This window comes from Colossoma macropomum, unplaced genomic scaffold (assembly GCF_904425465.1).
Source record: "Colossoma macropomum unplaced genomic scaffold, Colossoma_macropomum, whole genome shotgun sequence".
NCBI lineage: Eukaryota > Metazoa > Chordata > Actinopteri > Characiformes > Serrasalmidae > Colossoma > Colossoma macropomum.
This window is the reverse complement of record NW_023494791.1, coordinates 3,592,919-3,619,511: the sequence shown is the minus strand read 5'-3', so window position 1 is coordinate 3,619,511 and position 26,593 is coordinate 3,592,919. Positions and strand designations below refer to the sequence as shown.

The following is a 26,593-nucleotide window of genomic DNA, read 5'->3' as shown; positions in this document are numbered from 1 at the left end:
GAGGGGGCGGGGCCGCCGGGCTGCACTCGGTTCAGTCCACACTCCGGCAACCGAGCGAGGGTTTTTATTGAGGACTCAGCGCAGCTCTACGGTTCAGTGTCCGCTGTCGAGCTTCTGCGTTCGCCGGTGTTGTTGTCGTGTCGGTCCGCTGCTGCTTTCCCGGCGTGTGCGTGGTCTCGTGCGCGAGCGCCGACCGTTACGAGGTGCCGGATTAGAGTCGGTTTAAAGGCCTCTCTTTAGCTAAGTTAGCTAGCGGGCAACGTTAACCTTACGAAAGCGTTGCTGAGGCGACCTCGGCGCCGGTTTATCTCTCATTTTGCCCTCGTTTATTCCCCGGTTTCAGCTCCGTGTGAGGCGAGGCCGTCAATTCGGGGAAGAATAAGTGGCCCCAAGTTAGCTAGGTTAGGTTAGTTAGCTAGCTGTTAAGTGAACGAGCGGCGCGGTCAGTTTGTGCTAGCTGTGATGGGCTTGCTGTCTCAAGGGTCGCCGCTGAACTGGGCAGAGACCAAGAAGTATGCCGACCACGTCAGGAAGCACGGCATCCTGCAGTTCCTCCACATCTACAACAAAGTGAAGGACCGGCAGAAGGACGTGCTGAAGTGGGGCGACGAGGTGAGAGCGCTTAAACGTTAACTTTCACCCGCTTCTTGTTCGAATTTCGCCGGTCCACCTTAAATGGGGCAGCAGTTCCATTCTGACGACCGAGGCGCCTGGATGTCACTGCTGCACCGCTTAAGGTGGAACGGAAAGATTGGAAGAGGAAGCCGACTTTCAGCCCCGCACTTGACCTAAACTTAATCCCCGTTACTCGTATCATGACCTGATGTGCTCGTTAAAGGGGAATTCCACCAATTTTTCAGTTTTTTTGTGTACGTCATTGAAGTGGAAACAGAGCCATTCAGAGTGGTGATGTGGTGATTTGTAGAGACTCAGATCTCTTTACAGTGGTGGTGATAGGAACCAGGGGTCGCCATGACTACAACACAGCTATAGACATTTTATTTACTATCCAAAACCACCAGTGAACCTACACATGAGGTTTTAGTCTTCATATATGATGATGATGATGATGATAAAGTAGTCAGAAATCCGAAATAATACGTTTTTTTGGGCCCACAACACGTGTACCCCCCTCCGGATTCAAATACACTTTAAACCAAAAACTTTATCATAAAACAACGTCTCAGACATCAAGCAGTGAATTCATAACATTTCATGTAGCTAATAGCTTTCTGTGACGGAGCTTTTAGAGGTGGACGTCTGGTTCCTATCACCACCACTGTGAACAGTTCTAACTCGGTAAGTTTCTCTACAACGGAGCATTTCACACCAAACCACTCAGAACGACTCTGTTTACGTCACAGCAACTTTCTGGAAAAGCAGTGAAGTTCCCCTGCAAGTTACACCGTGATGTAATTCTGAAATGGAGTTGCGTATTGTGCTTTCAGAAGGGAAGAGACGAGAATAGAGGAGAGCATGGTTAGCTTTGCGGCTAACATCTCTGCCAGGAGCCGTGAGCAGGTGCATGGCTCAGCCCAGCACTGTTAAACAGCCGTTTTACAAGCCTTATAACTGTTTAGACTTACTTTATATCGTAACTTATAAACATTAACGCTTCTGTTCTCAATTTTGCCGCAGAAGTGAACTCGATCAGACCGAGATGATGCTGGGATCAGACCAGCGCAGTGTATTTTTAGCGCTGTTGTGAAGTTACACTACTACTGTTTACTCTTCTTAGTGACACTTTAATAGTTTGTGCCCCGCAGGCAGATTTGTAATGTTGCTGTTAACACCATTCACTGTTAAAAGGCCTATATCATGGAAAACCTGTATTTTCATTCACCTGTCTGCCTGCCTGCCCGCCTGCCCGTCTAGCCACGCACTCAGAAAAGATGGTTCTTCAAAGCTTCTTTAGTAAAGGCAATGGTTCTGTTAACAGCCATGAGTTATATATATTACCATTACACGCTTAAAGTGTTCTTTGCATGGTGAAACAAGTTCTTCAGATTTGAAAATGGTTCTATATAGCACTGAAAAGGGTTCTGCTGTTGTTAAGGGATCAAGCTTGTAACAATAGAAGAGCCCTTACTGGTGCTATAGAGAAGTATTTTCAAAAAGGTTCTGTATAGAACCATATGCAACACATTCTCCATCAATCAAGAACCATTTCGCCATGCAAAGAACCATTTAAGCACATCTTGGTTCTGTATAGAAGCATTTGAAAATGGTCCTCTATAGCACCAAAAAGCGTTCCTCTAATGTATACAGAACCCTTTTTGGTGCTATAGAGAACTACTTTCAAAAAAGGTTCTGTATAGAACCACCTGCAACACATTCTCCATCAATCAAGGACCATTTCACCATGCAAAGAACCATTTAAGTATGACTTGGTTCTAAATAGAGCCTTTTTGAAAATGGTCATCTATAGCACCAAAAAGCGTTCTTCTATTGTTACACGCACAACCCCTGTAACAACAGCAGAACCCTTTTGGTGCTGTATAGAACCATTTTCAGAAAAGTTTTGTATGGAACCATATGCAACACATTCTCTGTCAGTCTGAAGAACCATTTCAACATATAAAGAACCATTTAAGCATAAATTGGTTCTATATAGAACTCATAGTTTTGAATGAAACCACTGTCCTTATTAAAGCGCCCTTGAAGAACCATATTTAAGTGTCTGTCTGTCTGTCTAAATAGGAGTTTGATGACGTATGTGAACATTGGTACGTTTTAAGACTAATATTCAGTCACCACAGTTCCATATATGTAAACTTACCTGCAAAAACAGTCCATTTTCTATTCGTTGTTTTCATGATGTCACAAAAACGCACACATTTACATGTCGACCTATACAGCCTACAGCAGTCTGGCTCCACTCGTTCATGTAGAAGCTTTTTGAATAAAGCACAATACAGAAGAGCTCATTTACATATGTCTGTCTTAAAAGTAGAGGTACTAAAACAGCCTTCTTAAAGGAGTATTCCATCAAATTTACAATATTTCTGCAGAATCTAAGTCCTTAAGATCTTGCAGAGTGGTTTGGTGTGAAAAGATCCGTTCTAGAGTAACTCAACAAGAATTGTTTACAGTGGTGGTGATGGGAACCAGACGTCTGAATTGGTTAACGCGTCTGAAAGCTCCCTCACAGAAAGTTATTACATAAAATGGTTACTGACACACCGAATACACTGCATGCAGGGCAAAGTAGTACACAAAGGAAACAGATGTAGCACTATTTTACCATCATCAACATTACATATAAAGCTTTGAAAACTACATGTAGGTTCTCTGGTATATATAAATAGCTGTATTTGTGTCATCACAACCCCTGTTTCCTGTCACCATCACTGTGAAGAAATCTGAGTTAGTAAGTTTCTCTGGAATGGAGAATTCATATCAAACCAGTCCTGATGGCCTTGTTTACATCTTATCCAGTGAATTGTGCAGAAGATGAACAGTGATACTACCGTTTGAGAGGCTGGAAAATGATCATGTTAGAATGGATTATGACTGTTTTTGGTGCATAAACCCACACAAATATCCTAATTAAATGCAAGAAAAATGTGGCATGTTGGCCGTTTAATAAATTACAGCCAAGCTGTGAGTTGATGTTCAGGTTAGGCTGTAGTGTAGTGTTATAAGGACGTTTAGTTTTGGACGAGATGGCGTCACATCTGCTCTTTTGCATTGTCTACACTTCGCTGTGCAACTTCAGTCTCTTAACAGCTCTGGCCGATTTCCAGCGGGCCGGAATGCTGTTTGTTTTGGAGTAATCCCTCGGTCAGACAGCGGACTCAGTGTTGTTAGGATCAAAGACGAGGACTGGCGAGTGAAAGGGGCTGTGATGGTGTCACGTTTTGTCGTGGAAAAACTGAATCTCAGAATGGCGGCGAGCTGCATGAAGTGAAAGATTATTTCGCAGCTAGTTTGTTTACAGAGTGACTGTGAGGTGCGCTGGTTACACAGGCTAGAATAACGGCTTTTAATGCTTTAAAGTGATTTTAGTTTGAGGCCTGTAGTTACTATTACATTGTCCTGATATAGGACTAAATTAAATTGCTGTTTAATGAGATTAAGTGACTCCGGTGAGATGTGGCAGTGTTAGTGTAATATTAACTGCAATCCATGTTCACTGTTCAGTTGTACTTAACTCAATGAATCTTAAAGGGCTATTCCAACTAGTTTTCAAAATTTCTGCATAATTGAGATGTAAACAAGTGTCATTCAGAGTGGTTTGGTGTGAAATGGTTCAGTAGTCTTCACAGTGGTGGTGATAGGAACCGGGGTCGCCGTGACTACAACACAAATATAGACATTTTATTTACTATCCAAAACCACCAGTTTTAGTACGTGTCTTCTGAGTTTTTATGCCATAATGGTAAAACACTGGTAAATATGAAAAATAAAGGTTTTCTTTTGGAACTATTTTGCCTAAAAATACATTTTAGATCGAAAACCATTTAATGTATGTGAGGATCTTTTAGAGGCTGTAAACTCTTCAGACGTCTGGTTCCTATCACCATCACTGTGAGCAGTTCTGGCTGTGTTCTAGTTTCTCTAGGATGGAGCATTGGAAATCAAACCACTCTCAATGACTGTGTTTAAATATTAATCGTTTAATTATACAGACTTTTTTTTAACCCTTGTGTGGTGTTCAGGTCTGTCGGACCCGTTTTCAATGTTTAACAAAAGAAAAAATAAACTGATTTATTATTATTTCAATCTCAGATTCTTGGTCTTTGCTCATTTTCTGTGAAGAACATATAAAATAACCCATTTTCAGTGTCTTCACTCTGTTCACCCCCCACACATTTATATTACACATGTGGTGTTGGGTGAACCTGTGAGGAGTAAAAGTGTGGAGGTGCTGTGTCCTTCACTCTGTTCTCCTCCTACATGGCCTGCTGTTAGTGTGTGTGTGTGTGTGTTTGCATGTGTTTGCATGTGTGTGTGTGTGTGTGTGTGTGTGTGTGTGTGTGTGTGTGTCTGTCTGTGTGAGGGTGGACAACATGGACAGGCTGCTGACTGGCTACAGCTGCTAAAGGAGAACCCTACGCTGGACACTTGTGATATTTTAAACTTCTGGTATTTTTACATAAATTCTTGTGGCTGTATTGATTTAATAAAACAATAATGTGGTGGGTCCACCAGACCACTGAGTAACACACACATCAACACCACACAAGGGTTAAAATCAGTCAGATTACCCTTTTAATTCTTTTGCAGGTAGAGTACATGCTGGTGGAACTGGATGACAAGCATGAAAGAGTGCAACTGGTTCTGAATGGAAAAGAAGTTTTGGAAACGCTTCAGGAAAAAGGCGAAAAGATCAACCCCAAGTAAGTAGCTACAGCCTGTTGTCATGGAGGCATGTTTAGAAAACGTTAACGTGTTTACGTTTTGTCTGATTACTGGAATTATTTTCCACAGTTCAACACAATGAGGAAGCTGATATGCTCTTCCCTCAACTACAGACGATAGCATTGGGCCTCATTCACCAACAGTTATTAAGAGGAAAATTTCTTCTTAAAACCCACTTTTATGCAGTTTTTACAAAGACTCTGACATTCACCAGTGTTTTCTTATTTGGGATTTGTTTTTAGGTAAGAACAGAATCTGCATACACAGTTCTGCAGTAAATCTGACGTCGACTTTTTCTTAGAACTTTTCTTAAGAATACATTTAAGCAAAACTTAGGAAGGTATTAGTGAATGAGGCATCCAGCATTTACGATGAATAATCAGTTACCTTTTGTATTTCATACTGTCATAATTTCCTACAGTTACAAGCTCTGTTCGCTGCCATTTGTCAAAGAAACATGTGCGTTTGTGTAATCGTTGTTTGGAAAATGGCCCTATAAAACTGTCTGAGTGAGGAATGCGGCCCTTTTTCAAGGGACTGTGTTTGTACAACGCTCTTCTGAATGGCCTCCACACATGTGTAGCTGTCCCCAGTTCAAGGGAAACAGCAGTGCATACTGGGAGAATGGGAAAGCTGTGGCATTCCTCATTACTGCCTCTCTGCTGCACATACTGAAGGGCGTGCAACAAATGCACTGTTACTCCCCTACACTCCCACACACCAGCGGTGTAGGTGGCCATGCATACGCCGTATACTCACCTTCCTCACCAGCCTATTTGTGTGTACTGACCTGTAATGATGTGTTTTTATCCCAAGATCAATTTCTAAAGCAGGTAAGAAGGAAAATATCACTAGGAAATTTCATGAGGCACAATTTGATTGATCAGTTTCATATAATCATTAATCAGCATTAATTAAGCATTTTTATTGGTCCTTTTTTGCCTATTTCTGACGCACAAACACAGCACGTTCCCTCCACATACTGAGAGCTCACTTTGTATCAAAACATGGTCGTGCTGTCTGGTCATTCTCCCACACAGTTGGACGTCTCTGTTGTCCCGACTATAAACGCTGATTTTATTTGCAGGCACCTTGGCTGATCTGAGTCTTTTCACATTTGGTATTTGATTTTGTTTTGTCTTGTTTTTTGTTATGTTTGGTCCACCTGAGTGGAGGCACGCGTGTGGCTGGCTTCCAAATTCAAATAAGCCGAAGCTGATTTGCATTCTTTCATGCTTGTTGTTTGCCAACAATATTTTTCCTTATCTGTCTTGTAGCCATCCGACGCTGTGGAGGCCGGAGTATGGCAGCTACATGATTGAGGGCACTCCAGGCCAGCCCTACGGGGGGACTATGTCCGAGTTTAACACGGTGGAGGACAACATGGGCAAGCGGAGGAGGGAGGCCTCCTCGGTGCTTAATGAGAACGAAACTCTCTGCACCATTACGTCATTCCCCAGGTAACATGGAGCCTTTGCCTTTGTGTTGGCGCATGTATGATGCACGTCAAAAGTTTGGGGACACTTATTTTTGGGGGGGGGGTTATTTTTGTTGGTTTGGAACTTAATAGGTTATGTAAGAATGGTAAAAAATGGTATTACTTTAGGCCAAAAGAGAAAAACAGCCAAAGATTTGACAGAAGATAAAGATGAAATGCCTGCAACAAAATGTCAGAATTAAAGACTTTTTCTTTACTATAATTTTACTGATAATGAAAATTAGATATAGCGATTAAAAATGCAGTTTGTTCCCTTCATTCTGAAGCGCTAACACCATCTATAGCCTCAGTTTTTCAAATGACAATAAAAGACGTTCACAAACAACAGCAAGTTATAAAAAAAACAATGTAATTCATTGTCTTGGATGAACAGCTGTTCTTTGTAGTTTTGGACGCTGGATTTCATGGCACAAACTGTAACCAACATCCTGTAATAAAGTCAGTAAGTTTATTTTATCTATTAACTATTTTTATTTATTGTCAGCTTTTTTCTGTTTAGGTTGAATGTGGAATGTGCTTTTCAAAGGCTTTTCTAAACTTTTGATTGGTAGTGTATATTTTAGGACCTTCAGATTAGCTGTGCTGTGATGCTGATGTGGCAGGGTTGGTGCTCTGAGTCCTGGGCCAGTACCAAGTGCTGGTGCCAGGTTTGAATGAGTTGCTGCATGCCACAGCGAGCAACGCTTCATATATGTCCTTTACATTTCAGGCAGGTTTGGGCGGTTACCTTTTTCTTTATGTTAATCCATAGAAACTCTTCACATCAACACTGTTTGAGAATGTTGTGATAGTCCCTTAGCCTCTTTCTAAAAGCCAGTTTTGGCAGTCAACCAAGAACCTTCATTCTTTTCACCACATCTAAATGTGGTGAAACAGTCCTTCAAGGGAGAACTTGAAGCTGCTGCTGCCCTTTAGGCGGTGCAGTATTTATCTCGAGTTAATATTCACCCTTATGTCCTGACAGCCTTATTTGTAAGTGATATGCAACAATAGATATACATGAAGCTTTACATGCACTAAGAAAGGCTTCTCACACCAGGGTTACTATGATTCTGTCGACTTTGGCAAATTAAAAGCGCTAAAATGAAAATTGCGTGTTTTGCTGACCAGCTTGTTTCTATCAAACTGACTTTTACACCTTGCATTGACTCACATTTTCAGTGATCATGTTCGGATTTCACTTGACCACCTGAAAAGCCAGGTGTAAACACCACCAAGACACATTTTTATTGGATTATGATCATTTCACTCAAACCACATTTAGGGGGTCAGAGATGGATTCTACCTACATTTTAACATTTAAGTCAAAATGAATTACATTTTCATTATCCATAAATCACTACTGTGGGAAAAAATCTCATATCTCCATTTTTGTTGTTTTTTCAGTTTTGACATAATTTGAAAATGCATGTTTTCCTTTACATTGTGTATAAATTTCATGATGAATGGACCAAAAGAAATGGCCCAAAATGACTTGGAAAAAAGTCTGGTTCCATTTACTTACATTAAAAGTAAAGTAGGTTTTTTCCTTCTCTTGTAAAGTTATTATTTTGGAGATACAGGGTTTTCTTCCAACAATAGCGATATACAGTTACTCGATTGGAAATGTGTCTGCTGAACGCCGACCAGCAGGTGAGTAGAATACTAAAACACTAAAATGAAAGCAGATAAGAAGGTAAACACCCAAGCAAAAGATGCCAGATATGCGAGCCTGGACTTCTCCAAACCAAGCAGGAGTGCAGTCAGATCTTATCTGATCACACTGCGGATGCATTTTGGTGAAGAGTGTCAATGGAATCCGGACAAAGTTTATCCAGATACAATCTGGACACAAAACACATGGTAATGCAAGATGTGAACAGGCTTTTAGTGACAAAAATGCCTTATCTAATGACAGTTTCCTGCAGAAAACTTGTTGCATAAGTTTTGATTTATCGAAAACTTGTTTGACAGGTTTCGTTCTCTAATTGCATGTTTGTAGCAACTTTTTCACAGCCTACTGTTAAGGAAATGTTATTGTATTTTATTTATTTACTTTTTTTATGTAATTGTCACAAGAAGGATCCCAGGGCTGTTTGAGCTCTTTCCATTTAGAAAGGCTGAAGTCTTTTGTGGTCATCTCTCTCTGTAAGAGCTGAAAAGTGACACTCATTTTAAAAATGCTTTCGTTTCCTCCTCAGTCCTGCTCTACTTCTCCACAGTGCTGTTTGGGTTTGTTTGTGTTTGCACGTGAGACCCCTGAGAAGCAACATTTTTGCTGATGTTAAATGGAAAAAAAGTTTAGTCAGCATTTATAAAATATTACTATCAGTTTCTGTTTCCATAGCCTACATCAACAGAATTTTTCAAGTGTTAAACTATTTTTTGCAAAAAAAATCCTTTGGATGGAAACTTGTCCAAACTGATTGCTGTGCAAATAACCATTTTTCATATTGTGCCTTTCAGGTTGGGCTGCCCAGGCTTCACGAAGCCCGAATTCAAGCCAACTCCTGTTGAAAAAGGAGTGTCCAAGTCCCTCTTCTTCCCAGACGAGGCCATCAACAGGCACCCCCGATTCAGGTGTGAATTCTGACCACACTTCCCTGTTTTCAGTTCTGTGTGCTGTAGATTCAAATGAGTTCTGTGCAAGTTTACTGTGAGCAGCAGTTTTATGGAGCGGCTGATAGGAAGGGAGCGGCCTTTGAGACAGTGCTGTGAGGTTGTTTGTATAAGGGTGAGCTCTGTGAGGCATTTAAAATGAAAGGGGATTAAGAGGAGCCCAGTCCCATCCCCACAGACTTTACTACACAAAGCTCTGAAGGATGGGCGCGGGCGTATCCCAGCAGCCCCCAACATTTTTTAGCAAGCAACACATAGAAATGTCAGTGTAACTAACGCACCGTGTCCTAAGGAGAGGTCATGTGATATCATGATCGCACTTCATCAGGAATGCAAAAATAATTTCTGACCAAAAATGACGTTTTGGGTTCTGTGTTTAGTCGGGATGCACCAATCTGACTTTTTCCTCTCCCGATACAGATTCTGATACCTGACCTCAGGATAGTGGTTGATATATAAAAATATGTATGCCTTATACATTCCAAGACATTTTACATGCATTTTAAGAAATAATAGTAACTAAGGATATCACTTTATTTCAGAATCATCCAAAAAAGTTGGATATTTACATATAGATATAATTGTTTAAGTCTGAAGTAGTTATAAGCAGTTGAAGCTGATGTGAAGCACAACAGAATTAGTAAAACACTTTTATTCTGATGCACTGTCACGCTTTAAAGAGGGACTTTTATTTTGACCCGCTACAGCACTTTGTAGAAAAAATGCTGCATTTTACATTTGCAGTAAAACTTGTTTCATCTGTTTAAACGAGTTTACCTGTAATGTGATCATTCATAATTACTAGCTGTTTATACAGAATTCGGTTCCATTAATAAAAGCACAAAGGTGTGTCATCAGCGTTTAGTCCCCATGTGTCAAACACAAGGCCTGCGGCACAATCCTATTTGGCCTGCCAAATTATTTTCATTTTCTATTAATATTAACCCATTTCACCATAATCTGCGCTACAGTTTCCAGCATGCACAAAAAAAAAGTGGTGGTAGATGTCTAGTTCAAGCGAATGGCCAGTTTTAAAAAATCTGCCCTACACTGGGGACATTTAAAGAGGTTTAACAGTGATCTGCAGCTAATGTAGTCTATTGTTTTATTAAAAATTTATTGATTTTATTTAAACATATTTTTGAATCGTTCAGGTATTCAGTGCCCAAATTTTGCCATTGTAATTTTGGCATATTTTGAACAAACAGTGACCAGTTAGGGCCCATGTGTCAAACACAAGGCCTGTGGGCCAGATCAGGCCTGCCACACAATCATATCCGGCCCACAAAAGTATTTTGGTTTACTATTAATATTAGCCCGTTTTGCAGTGTGCTGCACTACAGTTCCCAGCATGCACTGCAACTTAATGTGCTCTGACTCCCCTACCCCAGCAGCAGTCTATGGGACAGCAGTTACACCACAATTCTACACAACTCTGCACAATTCCACACCAGTCATATCACCAAAATGCATTTCAGCTGCAGTTCAACCAACATAAACACGTAACGTCAGCCCAGCAGCTCAGAAACTGAGCCCAAGTCTGAATGAACTTGCAGCAAAGAAAGGATGCCAGGCATCTAGTTCAAGCACACAGTTAGGTTTAAAATACTGAGCTCCTGGGGGCGTTAACATTTAGACTATTTAAAGTGTCCATGTAATATTTCAAGGTCAACTACAAGTGTCTGTATTATACTGTTGAAGTTTTTGCATATGTTGAATAAATAACGGTTGGTTCAGGTTACAGCACAACATTAATTAAAAATGGAATTGAAACATTTTTTTCTCTGGCCCACAGATTTGATGAGGTTTTTGTAATGTGGCCCTTTTAGTGGTTGAGGTAGACATCCTTGGTTTAAACAGTCACCTAATGCTGCAATTAATGTGGCTAACTATAACAACCATCTAAACTCAAACAACATTACCGTGTTCACCCCACCGAAACTACCCTTCTGCTTAGAGTGCTGTACTCTTTCTAGTGCACAGAAGGGTCTGAATGGTCCTGATCCAATATATGGACTATTTGGAGCCACTATGTATTAGCATAGTGTAACAACGTTAACGATGGGTGGAGGAAAGGCGCCAGGGGCAGGTTTGAAGACAGAGAGCTTTCTTTTATTATTATTTATACACAACGCAAAACACTCAGCTTTTCAGCCCACAAAGTAAGACGACGCTCACTGGGACTTTTCAGTCCTTTCTTTTCTTTTCTTTGTTTCTGGTTTAGCTCAGCTCAGCTCGACTCAGTTCACGACTTCATAGGTCTCCTTCTCTCTCTCTGGGCTCTGCCACCTACTGAAGGAAGCGATGGCAGAAACAAGGCACAGGTGAACATAATCAGCTACTTAGCCCGCTGGTTCAGCCAGACCAGCTTCTCCATCCTGCATTCGATGCTCGGCCATGCCCCTTTCTCCGCACATACTTTCAACAAAAGTTGTAGTCATTTAGTTGTGGAGTCAGCTGTGAAGCTCTGTTACGTACTGTGAAGGGTTTCAGCAATAGCACATGTTAAACACATGATTTCTGAAACAGAAAGAGAGCCACACATTTAAATCCGCGCCTAGAGGAGTTACACTGTGTGCTTATCCCTGTTGGCAAAATCATTTTAAGTTCATCATGTAGAACTGGAGCTTTCTGTGAGCTACCGTGTTTTCTATCACTGTATAAAATAAGCACAAAGCTTCCTTTATTGTTTGGTGTGACTCATATTCCTATTCATGTGTTTTCTTGTTCAAAAAGTTATTTTTTTAGCTCTGCTTTTTTTATATCATGTTCTTTTCACATCAGTTCAACATAGCAACATTAAATTATGTAGATAAAGCAGCAGAAATAGTCACTTTTTGGCATCCGCTACAAAGAGTTCATTTTTCCATCTCTTTCAGCACTTTGACGAGAAATATTCGTCACAGAAGGGGAGAAAAGGTGGCGATCAATGTACCAAGTGAGTAACTATTCGGTTTGAAACACATTCCATTGCATGAATGTCTGTTAAAAGTGTCAGGAATGAGTAACAAATGGTCTTTGTTTGATAAAGTTTGTTTGTCCTGTCAGTGTTTTGCCATGAGAAGACAGAACATAGTTCTTTGAAAGCTGAGATGAATGTAATGAATACTCTGTTCATTTGAGATGCTGATGACACTGAGGCGGCTCGGATTACTATTTGAGTTGCAACTCCACGACACTAAGTGCACTGCATGAAGTCAAGTGACCATCATTTGTGTTCTCTCTGCCAGAAGGCCTGTACTGGCTCATAAGTTGCTTAGACTCTAAACACTACCAGTTGCAGTGTAATTTTTAGCTTTCAGTGGTTTCAGCAGTTCATAGAAACTGATGTGTCATAAAAACTGGGAGCTGACTATTTTGGTTAGTAGTGATTTAATTAGCCATTTCACCATTTTTGTACTCATTGTTTGTAAATTATCTAATGTAATATCAAATGTGAAAATGAAACATTCATGATAGTATTTTGATGTACAGGGTGATTCAAAAAGATACATCCAATTTCAGAGTGATTTATTTCACTTGTAAATGATTACAGAACAATGCAGTAAACTGTAAATGGTTTAAATGAGCATAAAATGTATGTAATTTTGCAAGTGCTCAGTATGAACCTCCTCCAGCTGTACGGACAACATCAACGCCATAGTCAAACTCATCCCATACTGGATTGAGCATGTCGGGTGTCGCTGCACTCACAGCTCTTTCAGTGCGATTTCAGAGATCATCCAGTGTTGTGGAACCAACGACGAACGCTCTGAGCTGTTGGAGCTTCACTGCCCACGAAAATCACACTGCACAGTTCTGACGGATTCACTCTTATTGAAGTGGAGAACGCAGAACGCTTTCTGCTCAGGGGTCTCATCTCCTCTCAGCCTGAAGGGAGCCATCTTCCACTGACAGTCAGAAACTCTATGACCCCATCTTTCAATTGTTGTGTGATTGGTTCCTAAACGCCTCAAGGTTGTAAAAATCTGGCGCTTCGAAATCGGATGAATCTTTTTGAATCACACTGTATATTGCTCCCCTGCGATGGACTGGCGACCTGTCCAGGGTGTATCCTGCCTTCCGCCCAATGATAGCTGGGATAGGCTCCAGCACCCTCAGTTTAGGTGGTGTGTGTGTGTGTGTGTGTGTGTGTGTGTGTGTATTGCTCTGTACCACAATCTTCTTCGTTGACTTTAACTCACTTCAGCACATTAGCAGAAGTTACCATAGAAATCGTAGAATTTTATGTGGCAAAAAACAAGAATAAAAGAGCTGACGCCCAGATTTCTGCTGCACAACCTGGTGTTACGTAAACCAGAGTGAATGCGTGATTCAGTGGATGACTATGGAATTCCCTTCACTTTACTCACAAAGTGAAAGTAGACTCTAGAAAACGTGGCACAGTGGGAGGGCCTGCATTTTTGACAGGTTAAAATAAGAGTATCTGCTCCATCAGAATTGTGGTTAATTATGGAAGGTAAATATTATTATTGTTTTAAAGGCAGCCTTGAGAACAAGTTTTCAGGTGTGCGTTCAGAAACAACGGCAAGTATGTGAAGCCTGTAAAATGCTATTCGAGCCATTGTATTGCATCTTCACTTCGTGTCTTTCTTTTATAGTCTTTAAAGACAAGAACACTCCGTCTCCGTTTGTGGAGGTGTTTCCTGAAGACGATGGAGAGGCGGCACGTGCGGCTCTCCCTGACCACGTCTACATGGACGCCATGGGCTTCGGAATGGGCAATTGTTGTCTGCAGGTAGAGCTGTGGGATGTCTGTACTTCTGTTCCACTAAAGAGGCTTCATAGAGGCTTCAATTGTTTTCAAATTAAAGAGAAATTTCACTGGCTTTTTCGAAAAGTCGTAAAAGTTAAATGATTAACGTGAACCAAGTCATTCAGAGTGGTTTGTGTGAAATGCACCATTCTAGAGAGACTTACAAAGTCAGACTTGTTCACTGTGGTGATGATAGAAATAAGCCGACTGAAGAGTTTAATGCCTCAAACTACCTCACAGAACACAAATTTATAAATTTGTTATAAATACTGTAACTGATGCGATACGACGTTTTTCTATTTTACCATTATCCTGCAATATACACTAAAAACTAAGAAGACGTAGGTTCACTGGTCATTTTGCGTAGTCAATAAAACAGCTGTATACGTGGTGACCCCTGGTTCCCATCACCACCACTATAAAGAAATCGTTGTTTATTTTCTTAAAACATCCTAAATGACTAAATTGCCGAACACAATCAGTGAAATTACCTTTTAAAGTTTACTGTACTTGATTTTGCGGTGTGATTCATTGTGGGCTGCTCTGCTGTTATTGTAGGTCACATTCCAGGCTTGCAGCATCAGCGAGGCACGATACCTCTACGACCAGTTAGCCACATTCTGTCCCATTGTGGTGAGTAAGACTGTGAATATTGATCATTTGTAACAGTCAAAGCGGTTTGTTTTCTGTGGATTTCTTCTCGACTAGCAAATACACTAAAAAGCAGGGTTGAGCATGAATTGGTTTTTTTGTGACATCACTAAAACAATGCATTCAAAACAGGCTGTTTTTGGAGCTTATTTTCCATATATGGGCTCAGAGGTGAACTGTTCATTTAATGACTATAACCTTTACAACTTTTATAACAGTGTTTATGTACAACATAAAACTGCACAATGAGCCCTTTAGAACTTCTAAGGGCTTATTTGATGAATGTTGGTGTACAGAGAGGCTCCATCTAGTTTGTAGTGTGGGCTTACCAGGAAAAGAAAGTTTGACTCCAGTTTTATTCTGTTTACACTGGCTTCCTGTTAAGTTCTGCATCAACACGATAAGGCCTTGCTTGCGACCTTTAAAGCTCTTAAGATACGTCTGAGCTCTGACAATATCTTACTGATCTGTTGAAGCGTTATAGCTGCTCCAGACCACTTCACTCAGCTGAGACAGCCTTACTGCAAACTCCTAGGATCTCTTACAGCTTATGCTAACCATACACTAGAAAACTTTGAAAAGACCAAAGTCTGACACTCTCTCACACCTAAAAAACAATCACAGAGTTTTTAGTCACAGACTATGATTTGAAATTTTGAGTTTATTTCCCGTACAAATGGAAAGATATGTTGGCTGGTTGTGTAAAGATCTGGGGCTCAGCCCAGTTCACTGTAAAACTGAATATTCTGGCAGATCGTCACCCAGAATCCTATCTTTAATCTTTAATTAACCTGTAAGATGTGCAGTAACTTTTTTTTTATTTAACATAAAGATTTACACATCAACAAAATGTGCAGTGATTCAGCATTGTTAACTGGGTGTTATGAATTAAACAATAAAAAAAACAAACAAAAAAATTAGAAACCAGTGTAACAGAGGCAAAAAAATGGAAAAAAAAATGATGCATCTTCACTAATGCTATTCTTAAAGTCCTCTGCACATTTCCTTACATCACTGTTACACTCAGTGAACTAGAATTACTACAACAGCCAGTTTACGTTTTAGTGGAGCAGATTTGGCTTTTTTACAGAGATTTCAGGCACTTGCGCATGCTTTTTTCCCCCCTTGCCCTCACTCTCAACATTGGATATTTGTCTGTGATAGTGAAATCGCTTGAAAAGTCGTTTGTTGTAAGGCCAGTATTAGTTAGGAGTTTACAGCTCCTAAACTCTGAGATGGCATTTCAGAGAATATTGGGAATGGAAGCTTTATAAGTGTGCTTAAATCAAGATTAAAAACATGTTTATTTGTCTGGCATTTGCCTAGAAATATTTGCATTTGCGCTGTTATTTTCTTTGTTTCCAGTGTTTTACTGATATTCTTTTGTAAAGTACTTTGAATGAAAATTAATTTATTATTATTATTATTATTATTATTATTATTATTCTCAAAACTGGGTATTTGAAACTACACAAGTACATTATGGCAGTTGAACATTTAGTACATCATTGGGTACATTAGCTTTATTAGGCTGATCTGTCCCATTTAAATGTGTGAAAATATGTGCAGATGGCCCTCAGCGCTGCCTCACCCTTTTACCGTGGCTACGTGTCGGATATCGACTGCCGCTGGGGTGTGATCTCGGCCTCTGTGGACGACAGGACTCGTGAGGAGAGGGGACTGGAGGTAAGCAGCCTTTAAGAATTGTGTAGAAAAGCGAGGCTTGCCTTTACAAGTCGTGCCTCACAGATGTTTTCTCTGTGCATTAAAAACAGTCAGTAAAGCGTTCTCGGTGGCTGTTACGTTCTTTGCATTTCAGCCGCTGAAAAACAACAAATTCAGGATCCACAAGTCAAGATATGACTCGATTGACAGCTACCTCTCTTGTTGTGGCGAGAAGTACAACGATATAGAGCTGACGAAAGACGAGGAGATCTACAAGCAGCTCCTTGATGCAGGTGAAGGGATGATGATATTATAGCTTTACAGTTGATATGTTTCCATCCATTTTCTGTGCGAAGGCGATACAATTAAAATGCGTGAAATATTTGCAAGTTAAGCTGCCCAGCAGCTTTGTTGCTTCAAACTCACTTTAAGCAATAAATGCTTTGTTTAATGATGTAATTTCTTGAAAAAACTGATGTTGAACAAGTTTAGGTTTATTGATTTAAAAAAAGTTATCTTTATCAACGTATTTCATATCTCTAATTTCATGTTTGTCGCATTTTGTTTGCCTTTAGCCTCCCTGACTTCCTCGTATCCTACTGATTAGGGCATTTTGGTTATTTTATTTCCTTTTTTAGTATTTTTATTCAGTACTATTTGAACAGTTACAGGAAAAATGCCATTTTTCTGCCATATGGAGCTGTTTGAGCTCTTAGCTCTGGTCTTTTCTGGTCACCTCTCTTTGTAAGAGCTGAAAAGTGAAAGCACTCCTTTTGAAAATGCTCTCGTATCGTCCTCAGTCCAACTCTCCATCGCAGTGTTTTTATAATAAGCGCAAAGGAAATCTGTCACATGACACTAAATTTATGTGTAAAAACGATCTTTTTATCAAGGGGGTAAAAATGTTTCCAGTGTAGGTTTTCCTAGCATTTTGGGCATCAAAAAAGGTTAAGCGGTAAAGTTTTATCGACATTTACAAAATATTACTAAGAATTTCCGTTTCCATAGCCTACATCTTAAAAGCTTATTGAAGTGGTTTCCACAAATAATGCTTTGGATGGAAAGGTAGCTAGCGAAAAATCTAAATCAGATAAGCCCTACTTGCTTGCCATGGAGTTATATCTCTGAGTCAGAAGTAAACTGTGGTCAAACTACTGCAGTCATATTACTCATTATGCTCATATTACTGCAGGGATTGACAATTTGCTTGCCCAGCACATTGCGCACCTCTTTATTCGGGACCCACTGTCGCTCTTTGAGGAGAAGATTCATTTGGACGATGAGAATGAGTCTGACCACTTTGAGGTATTTAAAGTATAATTGCTCATAATTTTGTGTTCTTTCCTTTCCTGAAGGATTTTAACGGCATCACAGTTCATTCATGATGGTTTTAATTTTTGCATTTGATTTGATTTAATGTTTCGATGTTGCTCATATGGACAGAATATACAGTCAACCAACTGGCAGACCATGCGGTTCAAACCACCTCCTCCAAACTCCGACATAGGATGGAGAGTGGAGTTCCGTCCAATGGAGGTGAGTGTAATTACAGCTGATGGCATTATTCTGTTGTCACGTTAGAATCTCCAGACTACGGACTCTTGATATGAAATAGTTCATTGTAGAGAAACTTTCCGACTCAGATTTCATTACAGTGGTCGTGATGGGAACCAGGGGTCACCATCAGTGTGTCCCAATTCAGGGGCTGGATCCTTCGAAGGACGCTGTCTGTGAGGGCGTGTCCTTCAAAGCCTGCTTAGACTTGCGAAGGATGGACCGAAATGAGACGGTCTGCCCTACGGCGGATTATGTGTTTGTGTCACAGCACCGCTGTTAGCACCCTTGCAGTTATGCCACGAAACACCGCTCCTGTCTAGTTATTTTAAAGTTCTTTAAAGACGGAGCCAGAAACGATTTTAGTTGTTTATTTTTTCATTTATTAGAGCTGAAGATGCTTCCCCACCGGCTACTGATGAGATTGTGTTTGTTTGTTTATTTATTTATATATATTTGTATCATTAGTCATTCGCCTCAGTTTAAACCCAATACTTATATTTAAAAGTGTCTCTTCAGCCGCCGTTCGTTTCTCTGTTGATGCCGCCATGTTTTCAAATCCTCTCCGACACGCAGTGAACCTCGGGATATGTCTGCTGGCAAAGGATCCACCCGTTGGATCCTTCGTTGCCATGGAAAAGGAGGACACATTTCTCGGCCGCATATAAAGGAGAATGAAATGGGACAGCCTAGTCGCGCTGCTGTGACACAATTGGCCTTCAAATGCAGCCTCCGAAGGACGCAGCCCCTGAAATGGGACACACTGCGTGACTACAACACAAATATAGTCATTGTATTTACCATCCAAAACCACTATTGAACCTATACATGGTTTCTTAGTTTTTATTTAAATGTTGATAATGGTAAAATAGTGGCAAATCTGGAAAAAAATATTTTATTTGGTGGATTATTTTTGCCTTAGAATGCCCTGCTTGTATCTCTCTGCCATGAGTGTTTTAGAAGTGTGTTGTAAGCCAAAAGCACATCACAGAACGGTAATAAAAATGTCTCAGGTATCAGGCATTGTATTCATAACCATTGTGAGGGAGCTTTTGGAGACCCCTCAGTCTCTAAAACTCCTCAGATGTCACCAACAATTCTGACTTGGTAAGTTTGGAGTATTTTACCCCAAACCACTCAATGTCTTTGTTTACATCTTAACCATTTAATTGTGCAGAAATGTTGAAAAATCAGTGAAATTGGCCTCCAAAGCAGGCATGTACAATTGAAGGAGAACAAGATTTATGCTGCTTTGAATGACTCTGCATACATCTGTACCATTTAATTATACCTCTATTAATTATCCTTTAAATGTTATGAGGTAGGAGAGTGACATCTTGGTGTGACTGAACTCTCACCGCATACTTCTCATATGTCAAACTGATTTGTTTAATGATTGTCATCGGGGGAGGGAACTTCGGTTGACTGATTTGTGTTTTGTGATGCTGGTATGTAGGCCAGTACTGATCTGCGCCATGTGTGCCTATAAAAGTTTAACCAGAGGGGGCACTGCAGAGGCTGAACGGACCACAATAATGATTTTACTTTGACAGTTCGAAAAGAAATGTTAAAATATTAACAAGCTTGATGTCATTGAATCATTACTAAGCAATATATTTCAGTTTTTAATTAACAAAAGTTGGCCTTAGGGTGTAATTACTCTTTGGGTCTGCATATAAGCGCTAGTGAAAGGAGACTTCACATGCTTAAAATGGAATTTGAAAAAAATCAATCACTTTCTGAAAATAAGGACATAATCATGGCACATTAATTGTGTATTACTAGATGAGCTCAGTTTCGCTATAAATTTAGACCCACTGCAATTGCAGAAGCCAGTAGTTCTCAGTCCTGGTCTTAATGAATCCACTGCCTGGTTCAGTGTAGAGCTTCCCTGCTCCCAACACACCTGATCCCACTAATGAGCTAATTAAAAAGCCCTTTCTGAGGTGAACTAGTGTGTTAGAGCTGGGAATACTATGGTGCTCCAGGACTAGCACTGAGAACCAGTGCTTTAAGCACAACCACTGCTGCCCTCTGTTGGATGCTACATGATGCAGCCACTGCAGGTGGTACTGAATGAATACATTCTCAAGCGAATGTCTATTTCTATGCATTTCTAACTTTAAACACTTGAATTAAATGTTAGTTTGTGATGTGTGGTACACAAATTATATCATTATTGACAGATATTTCGAGGGCTAAGCATTATGATGGTATTTTATCGTTATTGTGATAAATTATGTCAAAATATTCTTTTCTGGGCATATTGTGGATATCGTCAGTACTTAGAGCACTGACTACATGCCTCATTACAAAGTGAGCATAATCAGGCCTGTTTAATTGATTTAGTGCAGTACAGTTTGTAAAACACTGAATGAATATCTTTGTAATTGTAGGTTTGTTGTTTATTATTATTACTATTATTATTATTACTAGTAGTAGTAGTAGTAGTATTTCTTATGTGGCACTACAGGTTTTATTTTGTCTGTATTCACTTTTTAAATTCCCAGATAACCTAATTATTGGGGTGCATATAACGAATCCTGAAAATGCCTTTGAAGTATCGTGACATTTTTGCCAAATCGCCCACTCCTAATTTGACCAATATTCCAAACTTATATGTAATGCTGTATTTATTGAAGAGCAGAATGCTCAGGTGATGCTGGGTTACTGCTCTAAAATACCTGCATTTTATTCATTTTACTACATTTGTAACCCTACAATTACTGTTTCCAGTGTATGTATTTTATACGTTAATGTTGACATACCAGCATTGTTTTCAGCATCTGCTATGTCCATAAATTTCAGAATAACATAAACACGATTAATATGAACTCTTGGCGTATTTAAATGACCAGCTTTAAACATACAGTGAGAGCTTTTTGCTTGCTGAGTTGAGTAAGTTTTCATACTACCTTTTTTTTCTTTCTTTTTGTTCTTATGTATGTAAAGATGTATCAACTAACGGCAATTACTTGTTTAAACAGATTCTTCTAAAATATGCACATGTGAGAATATCTCTCTCTCTCTCTCTCTCTCTCTCTCTAAGATGATCGTAACACTAACATTGTTTTGTGAAACTAGACCCAGTTCAGTCCGTGTTTGTTTTAAAAACCAACTCGTGTGACGTGTATGTATGTAATGTATACATTCTGTCACACAGGTTCAACTAACAGATTTCGAGAACTCCGCATATGTTGTGTTTATCGTCCTCCTTACCCGAGTGATCCTGTCCTACAAGCTAGACTTCCTTATTCCCTTGTCAAAGGTTTGTTTTAGTCATAGTTTTTGTTTATTTTTTTTAATGCAAAAATTTTAAATTTGTGCTGCCTTTCCAAGTCTCTATCAGTGAGAAGCTGAATTAAGTCATGTGCTTGAATAATTACTGTCTTAGGTTGACGACAACATGAAGGTTGCCCAGAAACGAAACGCTGTGCAAGAAGGAATGTTTTATTTCCGGAAGGACATCTTTAAAGGTAAAGGAAGATTCTCAACCGCTCACGTGTACTCGTATTCACTTCATCCAACTTTTCATTTTACCCAGTTAGTCATTAATGTAAATTGTTGTTGGTAAAACATTAAAACCACACAAACAAGCAAGAGTGGCACAGCTTGCCTGCCTCATAAATCTGATGTCCTCTGTATTTGCGTAAATTTCTTCCAAGGCTGCAATCCGGTCTTTGACTCTGCCTCCACGGCAGCGCAAAACGGAGTGGAGTGTGATGGAGACGGTGAAGAGTACACGCTGATGAGCATCGACACAATCATCAATGGCAAGGTACGGCTCCTTTTCACAGGTTTCTGTGAAGAGCTAGTTCAGTAGCCAAATAAGGCAGGAGGGCAGTGAAAAGGAGAATATTTACTGTTCAAAAATGTTGCATGTTTGCATGTAAATGCTAATTATATCATATCTTCAGGAGGGCGTTTTCCAGGGGCTCATTCCAATCCTGAACTGCTACCTGGACAACATAGAGGTGGACGTAGACACGCGGTGCACCATCTTGAACTACCTGAAACTCATAAAGAGGCGAGCTTCTGGTATGCAAATAGTCACATACAAACTCAGCATAGGTTTTGTGCGCTATCACGGTAGTCATTAGAGTCGCGGGGCTAGACATGGTCTCGTAACAAGAACACACGTCTGGGAACCCGTTAAACATTTAGTGCTGAATTGGGGCGAAAAAATGTTACAGCCTTTCTAAAATCCACCCTCAAATTCAAGTTAAGTCAAAGTTTATTTATATAGCGCTTTTTACAACAGGTGTTGTCACAAAGCAGCTTTAGAGAAAAATCCGGGTCCGAGTCCCCATGAGCGTCGCCAATGGCGACAGTGGCAAGGAAAAGCTCCCTAAGAGCAAGAGGAAGAAACACTGAGAGGAACCAAGACTCAAAAGGGGAACCCGTCCTACTCTGGTCAACATCGGACAGCAAACAGCATTAAAATAAAATATTAGAATACAAAACGGGGGGAAAAAAACAGGTGGAGCAACGGTTATTTAGATAGTTTGAGTTTATGCAGCCGCAGCAGGAGGGTCAGATCATGCAGGTGAGGTTTGCAGCTTTGTACAGCGACTCAGGCAAAACGTCGCTCAGGGGCTCAAATAAAGGGAGACAGAGAGAGAGAGAGAGAGCAGTCAGTGACACTGGCGCACCACAATGACATGCCGTTAAAATCTCAGAGGACCGAGGCGCTGCAGTTTTCAGAGCTGAGCACCGCAGTTGCTCACCACCCAGCTGCACAAACTAAAGCTACGTTCACATTACAGGCCTTGTTGCTCAAATCCGATCTCTGACACAATGGTTCTCACTCGTTTAGGTAAGTGATTCAAATCTGTCATTAATGTGATGAACCGGCGTCCTAAAATGACCTGCATGAGCTCATCCTACTCAGTAATGTCACGTGAATGAATCACGTGCATCATCAGCACAAACTAACGAGCAGAACGAGCTTCGCTGAGAAGATAATTAACTCTGATCAGCTCTCAGCTTCATTATTAGAGCGAGACGAAGGAGAAAAAGGTGAGATGAGCTGCTTTTCCACCGTTTACAGGCTTTAACGTCTGTTCGCCTCTGCTGCCATGGTAACGCTGAATGATGAAGCACACTCAGTGGAAAAAGAAGCACATGAATTCCGATCTGAGTGTCACATTAAGATACGTATCCAATCTAGGACCACATATGAAAGTGGCTCAGGTCAGATTTGAAAAGATCAGATTTGCATTAGGCCTAAAATCAGATTTGTGCCACTTCAGCCTGGTAATTTGAACGTAGCCTTAGAGACGGCTTGAGGACAACCAAATTCTCGTTGGTTGGAAGTTGAGCGTGCATGAAGAGAAATCATGCAAATAAAAGAATAGCTTGAATAAAGTAGAATAATCACTAAATCTTTATATGTATAATGAATTATATAATAAATATAATGATAACAGCAACAGTTCAAATGAAGTCATTCTAAAGAGTTGCAAAGCAACCGATCAAGTGAACACAGAGACGGTGGAGCCTTCAGTCCGACGGCCACAGCTGCCCAGCAAAACGCCAAAAATAACCGCTCTGTGGTTTAATTCGTGCTTTGTGTTCAAGCAGATGACCAGATGACCATGACTGCTGCGTTATTTCAGCATAGGATAATGTATTTGTGAATAGACTATGTCAGGTATTGGATGTCAGTTTGCCTTGACTGAACTGCGCAGGCGGGAGCCGGACAAGTGATTCCGATTTTCTATTGGAACAGGATGAAATCTTGCAGGAGTGGGACTGAAAAAACCGTCCTGCACAGACCTCTAGTTGAAAGCTCAGCGAACAACCATGTAGACACAAACTGTAGTGACCACAGTACATAGCCTATTAAAATATGTAGTGTTGTGGTTATTTTCATATGTGAAATTCAGATTTATGTTCTTCAAAGAAATGTTGTATCTCATATGTGAACGCCGCAAGAGCTGCTGGCTCACATGGGGTCCTGTCGGTAAAACTGCTTTTGTCTCAGCTCGTCCTCCAACTGCAACTAGTTAATCTCGCTAACCGCCAGTGTGAGGTGCAGTTCGTCTCGAGCAAGCCCAGTTTCCTATGGTTGTCCCCAAATGTTCTGATTACAACAGGGGTGCACAGCTACGGTCCTGGATGGTCAGTGTCCAGCACAGTTTGCCAGTTTACCTGCTACAATACACCTGATTACGCTTATCTGTTAATTACCATGTTAAGTTGGTGTGTTTGAGTAGGGAAACCTCCAAACTATGCTGGACACCAATCAATCAATCAGTCAACCTTTATTTAATCTTGGAGAACATTGAAGGTGACCCTCGTTTACAGTGTTGCCGAGTTGATGCAGAACAAGGGATTGATAATGTGTAAGAACATATCAATAAAAGTAAATTTAATTAAAGAAATTAATAAATAAATAAAATATTTAATAAAAAAACGTTCATTAAAATGACAAATAATAAAATCATAATCACATCAAATCACATTTATTGTTATCACATTTACACAGGTTGAAAGTGAGTGAAAATCTTAGGTGCGTAGCCCCCTTATAGAATTAAAATACAAAAAAACAAAAAATATATATATATAAAAGAAATATATATATATATATATATACATAGCATATACATATACAGTATACAGTAGTGTTGCACTATTCCAATGTACAGTTGTGCAGTAATAAGTTATGAATTAAAACTATGAAATGTACTGTTGTACACATTACGTATGTGCAGTTAGTCTGAGGTAGATAATAAATGAGATGCAGGTACACAGGGGATAGAATACCGATATAGAATCTTCCAGATTATACAAGATATGGATATTCTTAATTACAATAAGAATGTGAATAATAATAAACAAAAAATAAATAAATAATAAAATGATGAAAGTAAGATAATAATAGTACAAATTCAGGTAAAACAGGTGCAGGCAGAGTGGAGGTGGTTAGAGAGTAAAAGTGTAAAATGACCGAGTGACCCAGCGAGCTGAGCTTTAGTGAGTTCCAGCTCGTTGGTGCTCTGTAACTAAAGCCAGATGTTCCCAGTTCAGTAAGGGCCAGACTTGTGCACCTCTGCATTGTAAGATCACATCTGGCCCTGCGAGATTAGTCACTCTAAGTAGTACAACACTAGATTTGCTTTGCAAAATCAGTGGTTATTATTGTCTTTCAATAAGAGCTGGTTTGAGATTCCCAAACTAACTCCCCCCTTTTTTGAACGCTCATTATCTCCAGGTGAGCTGATGACCGTGGCCAAATGGATGAGGGAGTTCGTTGCCAAGCATCCGCACTACAAGCAAGACAGCATCATCACCGACAAAATAAACTATGACCTGCTTCGGAAATGCGACCGAATCGCCAAGGGTCAGGAGGGCTGCCCTGAACTGATTGGTGACCCGGTCAACAGAGGCAAATGAGATGTTTGCTTGTCGTTACTCAAGCCCCTTCTACTCCTTTTTGCATGAAAATCGAAGACCAAAATGTTTCATTTAAAGAAGAGAGTGGTCCAGAATAAAATTAAGCGTTAGAGAGGATATTTAAGTGAAATTAATAAACCAGTCAATAACAGCATGTGCACATTGCAGGGGCTCGGCCAAATGTCTATTGAATTTGTATATATCAGATTTTTATGAAATCTGGAAATTATTTTAATATCTTGCAAGATCAAATATGTAATTGAGATCAGACGTGTACATATTTCCCTCGTTTCTGGCTTCAGATCCAGCGCAGAGTTGGTGTGAGATTTATGTAAATGTAGCAAACACTAAATTTGTACATTAGTGAGGGGTTTTCATTGTTCAGTTTACGTGCTGTAAATACTGTTCCTTTCATCATATTAACAAGTGTACTTGCTTTTCATCATGGACAAAAACGTTGGCTCGTTAGCTTGACCTGCGGTGTCTTGAGTAACCTTTAACAGATTTTACTCTGTGTTGCTTTTTCTTGGCTTGAGTTGTATAAAAATTGAATCATGATGCGCACACGAATTGAGGTTATATACAGATGTAAAGAAAAAGATGTAAACAGCACTGCAGTGCTGTACAGGTCCATGTGGAGCGTTACGTGGCTTGGTGCGTTGCATTGTGCTTTAACTCTTAGTAATAATTCTGAAAGTACATTTTGGTGTTACATTTCAGAGACCATCGTCATCGTCATCAGCTTTTTAAACAGTGAAAAACATCCGGTCGTTTGATATTTAGATGCTCAGTTGATTCTGTTTGGATGCCTTACCTCTGAGATGGGTGAGGTTAATACTTTAGAGCATTTAGAGTCATCCAGCAGAGGGTGCACGGCTCTCGGACACTGTCTGAACTTTTTTTTTCTTTATTTTGCTGGGGAATTAGACCAATGTAAGGTCATTGTGCCAGGGAAAGCCTCTGCCTCATTGGTGTCTGTATATGGCCTCAAATAAAGCAGTTTCTGTACATATCATACACTTTACAGTCCTTTATCACCATGTTATAAATCATGTGTCTCAAATTTCAACATCTTGGTGAAAACAAACATAAAGCTGGTCAGAATATTT

At 40.1% G+C, this 26,593-nt stretch overlaps 1 protein-coding gene across 2 annotated transcripts; it reads left to right on the top strand.

Moving 5' to 3' along the window:
* gclc (glutamate-cysteine ligase, catalytic subunit) lies at positions 1 to 26,593 on the top strand. 2 transcript variants are annotated; one of them, XM_036573667.1, is made up of 16 exons: positions 1 to 612; positions 5,230 to 5,342; positions 6,642 to 6,824; positions 9,308 to 9,421; positions 12,340 to 12,398; positions 14,062 to 14,198; positions 14,775 to 14,849; positions 16,437 to 16,553; positions 16,687 to 16,825; positions 17,725 to 17,837; positions 17,976 to 18,068; positions 21,250 to 21,354; positions 21,481 to 21,562; positions 21,752 to 21,864; positions 22,004 to 22,124; positions 25,303 to 26,593. In XM_036573667.1, the coding sequence occupies exons 1-16, from the start codon at positions 463 to 465 to the stop codon at positions 25,482 to 25,484; spliced, it is 1,896 nt and encodes a 631-aa protein (XP_036429560.1). In that variant the 5' UTR covers positions 1 to 462; the 3' UTR covers positions 25,485 to 26,593. The 2 variants fall into 2 exon arrangements, with proteins under 2 accessions (XP_036429560.1, XP_036429561.1); XM_036573668.1 differs by lacking the exon at positions 1 to 612 and adding an exon at positions 5,039 to 5,088.